General features: G+C 50.5%; 1 protein-coding gene across 1 annotated transcript in view; it reads left to right on the top strand.

Moving 5' to 3' along the window:
- The window catches only part of MAP3K21 (mitogen-activated protein kinase kinase kinase 21), a gene marked incomplete at both ends in the record, with an annotated part of 43364 nt that extends 32424 nt beyond the window's left edge, over positions 1-10940 (top strand). Inside the window, 3 exons of the mRNA XM_080717236.1 lie at positions 792-889; positions 2838-3581; positions 10873-10940. Coding sequence (XP_080573362.1) covers positions 792-889; positions 2838-3581; positions 10873-10940 — 910 coding nt within the window. The remainder of the gene's footprint in view (positions 1-791; positions 890-2837; positions 3582-10872) is intronic.
- Positions 10941-12315: the final 1375 nt, after the last annotated feature.

Genomic DNA, 12315 nt, shown 5'->3' with positions numbered 1-12315 from the left:
TCAGCCTCCCAAGCACTGGGATTACAAGCGTGCACCACCATGCCCGGGTTTTCTTCTTTATTTTAAGACAGGGTCTCACTAAGTTTCAGAAGGCCTCACTGAGTAGCTGAGCCGTCTGTGAACTGTGATCCTCCTCTCAGCCTCCCAAGTACTGGGATTACAAGCGTGGGCCACCTTGCCTGGTTAAGTTCAGTTCTTAAGAAATCTCTCTGACACTTTTTCTGTCTCATTTAAAAATTTTATTTGTACTTTGCTAGCTCTTTTTTTGGTACAGAATGGTGGGTTGAACTCGAGGGCATTCTACCTCTGAACTACACCCCTCAGCCCTATTTTTTCTTTATTTTGAAACAGGGTCCCACTAAGTTATGGAAGTCCTCATTAAGTAGCTGAGGCTGGCCACAAACCTGCCATCCTTCTGTCTCAGCCTCCTAAGTACTGGGATTACCAGTGTTGCACCATCACACCCGGCTCTTTGCTAGCTCTTAAAACCCCAGGGTAAAGGGCTAGGGTGCGGCTCAGTGCTAGAGCCCTTGCCCAGCATGCAGAAGGCCCTAGGCTCCATCCCTAGTGCTGCCAAAGGAACAAAAGCAAAAAACGCAAGGGCAAAATGTATTTCTTTTTTTTTTTTTTTTTTGCATCTTAAAGAAGATTGGTTTCTGATGTGTGTCCAGCAAAACCTGATCTGTGTGTCTTTTGTTCTTTGGAAGGGAGTACTGGGACGTGAACCTGGGGTGTTCTACCTCCGCAGTGCAGTTCTTTTGTATAAAAACAGGCACCTTTTTCTTCTATAGGATAAGGCCTCTCTCAGACGGCAACAGTCCTTGGTCACCTGTCTTAATAAAAAGTCAGAAAGCCATGCCCTTGACTTCGCTCTTTGTGGACCAGCCAGGTAAATGTGCTTCGGGAAGGAGAATTGGTTTGACTTCGGCCCCGCCTGTGAAGCGCTGTGAGGTTTGCTTTCATGGCCTCTCCTGCTCACTGGCGTCTTAGAAGGGAGGGCAGCAGTCAACAGTGCTCCACACCTCTATGTATGCCCCAAGTCATCTCCCATGCACTCTTTATGATGGAAAGGCATTGGCTCCCTGTGTATTTGGGGAAATATGTAATTCCCGATCTTTACCAGAAGTTAGTATCATACTTAACCAAGTTAACCGAGTGCAGGAGTTAGCAAACAAAAACATCTGAGAAGCTGGAGCTTCTGGTTTTGCTCCTTTTGGGCCTGAGGTTCGAGACATAGGAGTCACACTTGTAATCCCAGTGCCTGGGAGGCTGAGACGGGAGGAGCGCAGGTTGGAGACAGCCTCGGCAGCATACCGAGGCCCCCAGCAGCTTAGCAAAACCCTGTGACCAAATAAAAAAATAAAATAGGGCTGTGGGCATAGCTCGGAGGTGGAATGCCCTTGGGTTCAGTCCCCAGCACCATCAAAAAAAAAAAAAAAAAAAAAAAAAGATGTCTATAGAGATGAGTTACCAAACAAGGCTTAAGGGTGGTTTTAGCAAAGGGAGAAAGAAAGGATTGGATTGGTCTTTCCACTTTGCGGTTTAAGGGGACCGCTTGGTAATGTGATGAATCAGACTGCGCAAAGCGCAGTGTGTCTCCCGGGCGCTGGGCTCGCTCAGCTCTCTGTCCCAGCCCTCCTCCTCGCGGTTCATCTCTACACGGAGGGCTGGGAGTTTGGGAGAGGAGGGTGCCCTGAGCAGAGGCGCCGAGGGAAGAGGTGCCCGTGGAGGGGAGCTGGCTCGCAGTCCCTGGATTGCAGAGCATGCTGAGCCGTTGGAGGAGGCCGTGCTGGGACAAATGGCGGCTCTGTCGTGGGGTGCCTGGGGGAGCAGGTGGAGGAGTTTGCCGCTGGACCATCCATTGTTAAGCTCACGAGCAACAGGAATTTTAGCTTCCTCTATAGTTAGTATGACTGGGAATCTCGGCTCTCCAGCCTCTGGAGAGAATTGTCCACTACCACAGTGGTCCCCAGCGTGGTACAAGCTTTTGACTGCAACGACCTCTGTTTTGGGGGGACTGGGCTGGGCCAGGAATTTGCATGCAGGCAGGGCTGTTCAGGTAGACTTTGGGAACCACCAACCAACTTCCAGCAGGTGGCACACCAGGCGAGCTATACAGTGGGGTTCTGCAGGCGCAGTCAGGTGCCGCAAAGCACAGGCATGGTTTTTTTTTTGTTTGTTTGTTTGTTTTGGGTGGTACTGGGGTTCCTGGAAACCCTTCTACCTCCGGGCTACACTCCCAGGCCCATTTTATATTTTTATTTGGAAACAGGGTCTCTTAAGCCAGCTCAGCTGGCTTCGAACCTGCGTGATCCTCCTGTCTCCACCTCCCAAGCGTGGGGATGACAAGCGTGCCCACCACGCCCGGCTGGCATGTGTTTGAGACTCCCTTGGCACCTGCGTAAGGCTGTGCAAGTTTGCATCTTTGTGACTTTGTTTCCACAAGGATTTCTGCCGCTGATACAGATCAGGAACAGTTTACCTTGCTGGGTTTATCTGCGGGGCACCAGGAGTTTCAGGGTTTGCCCTGAGCCACTCCTTTGCCCAACTAAAAGGATTCTGTGTGCTTTGAATATTTGTTTTGTGGTACTGGGAATGGAACCCAGGGGTATTCTACCTCTGAGCTTCAGCCCCAGCCCTATTTTATTTTTTTATTTTGAAACAAGATCTCACTAAGTTGCTGAGGCTGGCCACGAAACTGCCATCCTCCTGTCCCAGCCTCCCAAGGACTGGGATTCCCGGCCCGCACCACCACGCCGGCTAGAATGTTCATTCATGAGGTCTTAGCTTTATTTCACGGCACAGTGTGAATGAGTCTACCCTGTCCCGTCCTGCAGGGGCATGCGAGGACGCAAAGGCGCCCCACGAAGGGTCAGAGCACCGGAGCCCAAAGCAGGTGAAGCTGCCCAGTCAGGCCCATGTCGATCTACCTCTTGGGAAAGACGGCCAGAAAGAGAACGTGGCAGGGGCCGAGGGCCGGGAGGAGGCGCTCCCTGCCAGCTCTAGCCTGGCCTCCCCACGGGCGGCCCCTGCCTACAGCCCCTGTGGACGCTCCCAGAGGAAGAAGACGGAGTCGGCTCTGTACGGATGCATGGTCCTGCTGGCTTCTCTGGCTTTGGGGCTGGATGTCAGAGAACTCGGCCAAGCACCAGCTGCTGAAAAACTGCCGCTCAGGGAGGAGAAGAAACGAGAGGGCGACCGCCAGAGGGGCTCCAGGTCCCGCTCAGGTGCCAGCCCGCCGCCAGGGCTGCCACCCCCCTGCCTCCTGCAGCCAGGCTCCCCGAGCCCTGTCTACCCACGGTGCTTACTGCGGACGGATGGGGACCAGCCACCCACGGCCAGCTCACGGACCCCAGATGACCCCGAGATGCGCAATTCCAACCTTTGTCCTGCTGTCCTGGGCGGCAGCCGTGAGTCCACCCCCGTGCCAAGAGCCGAGACCGATCCCTGGGCATCGCACGGCCTGCCCCCTGCCGCCCGGGACCCAGGGTGCATCAGTGTGCCTTCTTGTGCTACTTGGAAAGGCAGGGCATTGTGTCATGGGCAGATGGCGTCCAGCGGGAGCCTTCTGCAGACTCCAGGTAGGTGGCCTTAGCCGGGGATGGTGTCAGGCACCGCCGTGGAGATGGGAGGGGGTGGCTCGGCTTCAGGATTCCATCCTTCCCCGGAGACGGCCTGTTAACATTTATTACCGTTTACGGGGACCCTGGAATTTCATCCTTCTCCTTTATGCGATTTTAATTTAGCTATAATTTGGAGTCTGAGGGGAAGCGTCATTAAGTCCCTGTGACTTCCTTAGATATAGCTTAGTAATGAGAAGAGGCGGGTGGGGACTGGCTGCCTCCATCCCAGATCTGAACTGTTAATTATCGGGAGTCCTGGACCTCACAGCCTTCTGCCCTCCTTGTGGCGCCCTATCTCCTAGGCCACGTGGCTCCCTGTCCTGTGGTTAGGATGGAGGTTCTCGGGCATCTGTGTGAACGAGGGTTCCATAGCAGCCATAGTCTAGGGTTTCAGTGCAGAACCTCCCCATCCCGCAGCCACCAAGGAAGGCCAAGGGCCAGGCGTGCAAGGCCGCTTCCTCCAGGGCCACCGTCCTCGGCCGGCCGTGTCTTCCTGTGTCCTGACTTGGCCAACGCTCTGCGTGTCTCTCTGTCTTGTGTCTTATTCTAAGGACACTGGTCACATCCGATTTGGAGGCTCATTTTAGTGACCTTCTTTTAATTTCTTCACCTCTGTAAAGACCCCCATGTGCAAATAGTCCCTCTCTGAGGTTCTGGGCTTCAGTAGGAGTTTTAGGGGATACTGTTCAGCCCATGACAGGGCACACCAGACAGGTCCTTGTGGTGTATGTCTGGGGGTTGAAGGCACAGAAGAAAGGCAAGTCGAATTTTCTGGTAGTTTTTTTCTAGCCATTAAGCGAGGTGCAGAGCAGCCTGTGGTTGCCAGCAGCACCGTGTAGATGTGGCAGCAGCCGGCAGAGACGGTTTCTTTTTAAGGTGACTTGGTCACAGGCTTACCACCAGTGCAGAAGCCAGGAAGTAGACGCAGGGAGCGGAGACTTCCCCAGGGCCACGCAGGGCCAAGGACTTGATCCTGGGAAATGTCCCTGCATTTGGCCGCCGAGCCTCCTAGCCACGTCCTTCCATTTCTAAAACTCGTGTTTGCATGATCGCCCGGTGCTAATGTGCAGGGCGGTGAGTGGCCACCTTGGAGATTTCTGGGGCTCGGTGGTGCTTTCATACTGACTTTGAGGGGCCACTGCTGGTTAATGGGGAAGAACAGGTGGTTTGGGGCACAGGGTCAGGGATCAAGTTGGTTGTACGTCTGGTACACACAACATCTGCGTTTGAGCACCATCAAGGTCATCAGGGTCGCAGTCAATATGGAAGCTGTCTGGGTTCAAGTTTGCTGTGTGGTGTTGGGCAAACCACTGGACCATTTCTGTCTCTTGTCTATAAAAGGGGGTGGTAGCCGGATGTGGTGGCGCACGCTTGTAATCCCAGCATTCAGGAGGCTGAGACAGGAGGATCACAGTTCACAGACAGCCTCCGCTACTACTTAGTGAGGCCCTTTACAACTCAGTGAGACCCTGTTTTAAAATAAAGAATAAAAAATAGGACTGGGGGTGTAGCTGGAGGTGGAATGCCCCTGGGTTCCATCCCCAGCACTGCAAAATAAAAGGGGGGGATGGTAGCATGCTTATCAAAAACTGTACCTACCTGGCCTCCATTGTTAGCGGGATTGTGAGAAAAATCAGACGGCACACCGCGCGTGTCTGAGGGTTGGCTAGCATTGCTTTTGTATATGAAGGTAATTGTGATAATCTCATAGAACTGTTATGAACATTAAGGGAAGTAAGATTTATGAAACCTGCCTTTTACATTGCAGAATGCTGCGATGGGATTTTTATAAAGCGTTTATTAACATGGGAACTTCATTCGTTATCTTGCACCTCTCCTCTCTAAATACTAGATTACCGTTGCTTTAATGCTCTTTTGTACGTCAGTAGAATGTTGGTTATTTATCGACTTACTTATTGTTCTAGAGATTGGACCCAGGGGGATTCTAGCTCTGAGCTACACTCCCAGACCTTCTTTTATTTTTTATTTTTCATTTTTTAATTTTGAGACAGTGTCTCACTAGGTTGCTGAGGGTTTTGCTGGGTTTCTGAGGCTGGTCTTGAGCCTACAATCCTCCTCTCTCAGCCTCCCAAGTACTGGGATTAGAGGCACGTGCTACAATGCCAGGCTGAATGCTGGCCATTTATAACTGCAGGAGAAATTGTAACACAAGAATCCCAAGAATCCATTCTTTTTCTTTCCCTAGGAGCAGTATGTCTTGCTAAAGTGGTATCAAGTCAATTCTCTCATTTAAGTGAGAAACCCACTTTCCTATTCTGTCCGTTTTTTCAACCTAAAGTGAATCAAAACCTAATGGGGGGGGGGGTTCAACCGAGAATGGTGGTGCACACCTGCGACCCCAGCACTCGAGAGGCTGAGATAGGAGAATCTCATACTCGGAGCAGCCTCGGCAACACAGGGAAACCATGTTCAAAACAAAAGAGGAAATGAAATAGGGCTGGAGTGTAGCTCAGAGGTGGAATGGCCCTGGCAGTTCAATCCCCATGACCACAGACTTTAATTAATAAAAGTACAATCCAGGCATTGTGGCGCACGCTCGCAATCCCAGCATTTGGGAGGCCGGGACAGGAGGGTTGCGGTTCACAGACAAGCCTCAGCTACTTAGTGAGGCCCTTTGCTACTCAGTGAGACCCTGTTTCAAAATTTAAAAAAAGAAGAAAAAATAGAGCTGGGGTGTAGCTCAGAGGTAGAATGCCCCTGGGTTCCATCCCTAGTACCACAAAAAATATTTTTAAAAATATAAATAAATAAAAAGTGAGGTTCCGTCCTGTCGGCCATCATCCTCCAAGCCCTGCACGCGGCCAGCGAAGCCCTCTGAAAGTCCACTGTGAGCTTAGCCTTTGGCCCAGCGCGGTGGGAGGCCCGCTCTGTTTGCAGCTGTCATCTCCATGCGTTGAATCCTCTTCTTTCTTCCCCTGCAGTACTCTTCTGCTAAGAAATAGTTATAACCTACAGGTTGGGTAGGTGTGTGTTGGCTTCTGTTGTTGCTGTTGGTCCCTTTCAAGGGATGGGCTAGGTGAAATGTCCCCATCATTACTTGGCCCGAGAGTCACTGTCTTCCTAAATGCACACCAGCAGGTGCCCGCGGAGCCGCTGACCGGCCATCCCCGGCCACCCCCGGCCCTCACAGTCACCAACCAAGCATGGTGTCTCCGGAGCCGCACCGAGCCGTCACAATGTCGCCCCGGCCTCCACCTCTCCCTGCCTCCTTGAGGAGCCAGCCAGAAGTGCCCTAGGCCATCCCACGGAGGGCAGAGTCTCCCCTGCACTGGCGGCCACACAGGGCCCGGTGCCGCCAGGTTCCTTGCTGCCAGGAGAGATCAGGGTCCCATGGACCTCACTCGCTGGATTCCGACGTGGAAGGTCAGAGCTGGGACTGTGCCGTGCCTCTGCGTGCCAGGAAGAGCGCAGCCCACCCGGCCGCTGTCTGCCCTGGAGAAGGAGTTTCTGACCCGAGTGCCTTCACTGCTCAGCCCTATACATTTCACAGCAACAAACAGAGACGCGTATCGGCCTTTGAGATGCGTCCTGCTGCTCTGCTTTAAAAGGCCGGGGCCCAAAGAGTGCGCGTGGACTCTGCGAGCTGTCTGTGCTGCGTCCTCCCGGCAGGAACCCGAAATGTGCAGAAGAGTAAACCAAGAAGTGTGCACCGATGAAACTGCGCTGCGTGGAACTCCCCGACGTGCAGCCTCGGCCCTTTGTTAGTTACACCTTGTTCAAGGCACACAGGGAGATTATGACGGTGGTCATCATCTTTACCTCCACCTTCTTCCCTTTTGCTTCTTCCCTTTTTACTTTTTCTTATCTTTTTCCTCTTTAATTTGTGAAACAGAAAGCCAAGAACTAGCTATGAGTTTCTTGGCAACAATAATGTGATATTAATAAGTAAAAATATTTATTTATATAAAAAAGATTGTTGATCGGCTAGATGCGGAGTTCTACCTAAATTGTCTACTCTTTGCCGTGGGTGTATAATGTTCAGTTGCGTCCCGTTTTCGTCTGAATTATGGAGTGGTATTCCTCTCTGAGGGAACTTACTGAATGTAACTTACAAACATTTTTTCCACCATAAGGTTAAAGCAGATTTGCAAAGTTCAACCAGGACACAGGGCCAGGGCCATGCTGAGCATTCCGGAGCAAAGCTGATCTGTCGATTTTCTCACAGAAGAGACCTTTTCCTTCATTGGTAGCCATTTATTTGGTACCCAGGAGTGGAACATTTTATTCTATTTTTGATTTTTTTAAATTAAATTGCACATGCCAGACTGTGTTCCCAGATACCACGAAGGGTCAACATTCACGTCACGCCGTTTCATTTCTCTTGACTTGAGGGTACAGATTTCCCCAGTCCGAATGCACTGAGTAAGTCGACCCAAGAGGCAGAAGGAGTGTTAGAATGTGAGCGGCACGGTTCCTATTCCACGTTCTTAACTTCATTGCAGGTAAAAGCTGGACTTCTATCAAGACGCTCACACCTGGTGGAGATGACAGATACACTGTCGGTGGTAGAAATGGTTTTGGAAATGTGTCTCTGAATAACACATCAAGATTTTAGGTGGTTTAAAATTAGGAAATCACTTTTATGATCATACAAATAGGCTGCTGGGTTCGTGGGATAGGGGGTTTCTGTAGGAGCCTGGTGAATTTCCCTGGGCTTCTTAACCTACTGTGTTTCTGTTTCAGTCAAAATTCTCACTGATGTCATCCAAAATAGCTGACCACACAACTGAGAGGAAGGGAGATGGATTTGCTTTGTGTTTTGGGAGAAGATGGTAGGCTCAGTCCTTGTGAGGCCAGGTCTGCAGAGTTCAGGGCATAGCGGGGAAAAGCAGAGAGAGGGAAAGAACGTACTCTGCTGTCACATCCTGGAGGCTGGGAGCCAGAAAGCAAGCGGGTGAGCAGATCCAAAGACACAGCACAGTCCCCAGGCCACACTCCCAGCTCCTCCAGCCACACGGGCCTAGGATGCCACCTAGTAAATTCATGACAGTAAGTTACCCACTGATGATGTGCCAACCTTCCTGGCTTAATCGACTCTGAACGTTAAAACACGAGCTCTTCAGGGACATCCTCTACCTAGCCATAACACCATCCACCACCAGGATGTGCTTATTTGGAAGAGAGTCAATAATTCTGTGTGTGTGTGGTGCTGGGGATGGAACCCAGGGGCATTCTACCTCCGAGCTATACCCCCCAGCCCTGTTTTTTATTCTTTATTTTGAAGCAGGGTCTCACTGACTTTCAAGGGCTCACTAAGTAGCCGAGGCTGGCCGTGAACCCAGATCCTCCTGTCTCAGCCTCCCAAGTACTGGGATTACAAGCCTGTGCCACCACGTCCTGGTGACAATAAATATTTAAATCATACTATGTGATGAGAACTAAATTATAAACACGCTTGATATTTCATTTGTCATTTTACTCTGGTTAAGCTTTACTGAATAACTGAAATTGAAAATAAGTTTTTATCACTTGTGCACCTATGCATAAGTGTGGTAACATCTTGGACCCCTGGCAGGTTTGTCCTGGCGCTGTGACCATCTGGTTGGTTGCTTTGCAAGTTAGTCGTTCAGGGATACATGGATTTCAGCTAATTCATCTCAAAGTACTTATAGTTCACCAAAGTGTAGACACCGTCCTTAAGTTGGCTTCTACAGAATCACCTTGAGTGCGGGAGGTGGGTGTGAGCGGGCTGCGTGTGCGAGATGTGGGCAATGTGTGGCCGGCTGCCCACGGCCTCCTCCCTCTCTGCTTTGTCTCTGCTGCCCTAGAGCTTTGTTTTACTCAACTCTCCATCCTGGTGAATTTGAAACGCAGCCATGTCAGAGCGATAATGGCAACAGAAGGTCCCAGGCTCACGTATGTTGGCGGGTAGTTGTCCTTTGCGATCTCTCTTGTGCATTTGTGATTTTCTCTGTGTGTTCGAACGCCTCACAGAATCTGCTTATTTATTTTCCTATAGACTTTCTAACTCTCTGAGAGATTAAGCCAATTTAGTCCACAATGAGGGTGCTCCTGCTGCAGAGATTTAAGGCACAGGCCTGACATGCTGTATTACAAAGCCTTGTGACTGAGAAAGATGTTTATAGATGTTGTCTATTTTTTTAATAAACTTTTTTTTATAGCTGGCCTGTTTGTTCAGTGGCTTTGACCTGTCCAGATCATTGCGGCATGGAGGTAATATGATTGGTTTTGTGTTCAACAAGGCAAATGGATTCATAAAGATGACTAGTGCTTACAGAGCTGGGCGGTACCCTGCTAAATTCACTGAGCCGAAGGGCACTTGCTGAGTTACGGGGCTGAGGACTGCAAAAGATTACAGTGAAATATCTTATTTAAAATGCTGAAAGATTGCGCGCCATGGGGAGACTTTGACCACTCCAAGTTTTTAGAAGACACTTCCACAGAGTAGACTTAATACATAAGCTATTCTGCTGATGGATAGGGGTGTGACTAAGGAGATGTCTTATCTGTTGGCCACCTAAAGTTAGAAGATACGTGGCTGCCTCTTGGTCCTTCTCACTAAGTGGTACAAGAGAGAGTGAATAGGAAGCTACTCGTAGACTTTCACGCAGTCCATGGCCTCTCACCCTGCTATCTAATAGGAAATTAGACTTTATTTATTTTTGGTACTGGGATTGAGCCCAGGGTCATTTTACCTCTGAGCTATACCCCCGGTGCTTTTGATTTTATTTATTTTTTAAATTTTCAAAGAGTCTCGCTAAGTTGTTGAGGTGAGGGTCTCACTAAGTTGCTGAGGCTGTCCTCTAACCTTTAATCCTCCTGACTAAGCCTCTCAAGTACTGAAATTGCAGACAAGCACCACACCTGCCTGTCCTGTGAACTCGGGGCAAGGGCCCCAGAGACACGTCTTCATCACTGCTATGGATGGGAAGAAGTCAAGCACATTCCAAAACACCTGCTCCAACATGTGGTAACCTGGGCCATTCAGGGGTGTTTAACTTGGAAAACGCATATCAAATGTTGCTGCAAGCGTCTATAGGAGCACACGTTATTTTTGAAAAGGAGACGGTGTGATGAGACCAAAGGTGGCGTAGCTTTGCTCCTGGGAGCTCTGTGACCCCGAGACTGGCGAGGCAGAGCATGCCTGTGTCCTGTTCATAAGGGCCAAGCCTTCAATGAGCAGGGCCTTTCCTAAGCAGGCATCTCCAGCGGTAAAGTCCTCGGATCTGGTAGCGGTTACTCTCCTCTCCCCTGTCACCTGTTTCAGAAATGGAAGCGGCCAGTTGGACTCGGTTCCACGGGCCTTCTGCTTCCTGGCACGAGGTGGCGCCGTAGCCCACACAATTTCCCAAACCTAGAAGCCGGCACAGCTGGGTGAAGAGTCCATTGCAGCCACGTTAGGCACATAGAAGGAAGAGGATGGGGCGGTTGGGGAAGGGGTAGAAAGAGGAAGGGAAGGAGAGGAGGTTTCAGTGATGCCCACATGGGAGCCGCGGGGAGATCTTCACAAGTCTGTTCTAGACGACAAAGGGGTCTGACGGCTGCAGACCAGCAGATCTCCAGGTGTCTGAATCCAAATTTGGCGGAAGGGAACGACGTCTCGGGCTGGAGGCGTCCTTGTGCTCAGACACCGGCTGAAAGCCGACCTCCCTGCTGCCCTCGACGGCCCCAGGAGCATCTGCAGAGGAGACGCGCCCGGGAGCCACCTACCGCGAGCGCACCACGGCCCGGGGCCTGTTTGTGCATTGGAAACACATAGCACATGCGCACTTAAATATTCACGTGGATATACATGCTGCCCCACCCACACACGGAATGCATAGTCGTGATGCACACGTATACACGTGGCATACAGTTGTACCTGCAGCACAGGACACGTACACAATGCACACTCACACGGAAACACACGGCCCCTTATACAACATATGTGTGCTTACACACCACATCTAAGCACACAGTACACATCTGAACACACAACACTCGTGTATACTTGTACCCACAACGCATACGCACGTACGCACGGACCCCAATATCAGGGCTGATTAACGTGCCCAAATGATTTTTCTGAAAAGGAGGATAGTTCCTTAAGCAAAGGAAACAGAGGGGCCCCGCGTTTGTGTCTTTGTTTCGTGGTACTGCGGGTTGGATCTAGGGGCGTCCTCCCTCTGAGACACACCCCAACCTGTTTTATTATTTCTATTTTGCAGCGGGGCCTCATTAAGTAGCTGAGGGCGGCCTTGGACCTGCCATCCTCCTGTCTCAACCTCCCAAGTGCTGGGATTCCAAGCGTGCACCGCCACGCTGGGCTTCCCTCCTATGTTATCCTCTGACAGAAGAGCAATCCTAAAAAGCAAAACTTTAATTTGAGGATTTTCATCGTCAAGAGTAACACAATTGAAGCATTACTACTTTACATAAGCCCTACAGTCTTTCTCGTGAGTAACAAAAACGTGCAAGGCAGCAGCAGAGATCTGTCAACGGCTCTGTATTTACACATACCACCGTATTTACAGTTTTCTTTTGTGCATTGAATTACAAATGGATCTGGCATGTTCAGAGTGGGCTTACATCCTTCCTCCCAAGAGATTAACTATTTTTTCCCCTCTTTGGTGATGCTGGGGAAGCATTCTACCTCCAAGCTACACCCCCCAAGCCCGTTTTATTTTTTATTTGAAACAGTCTCACTAAGTTGCTGAGGCTGGTCTTGAAC

Source organism: Muscardinus avellanarius, assembly GCF_963383645.1.
Source record: "Muscardinus avellanarius genome assembly, chromosome: 20".
Taxonomy (NCBI): domain Eukaryota; kingdom Metazoa; phylum Chordata; class Mammalia; order Rodentia; family Gliridae; genus Muscardinus; species Muscardinus avellanarius.
Note: the sequence above shows the minus strand (reverse complement) of the source record. Positions and strands in the feature narration are given on the sequence as shown.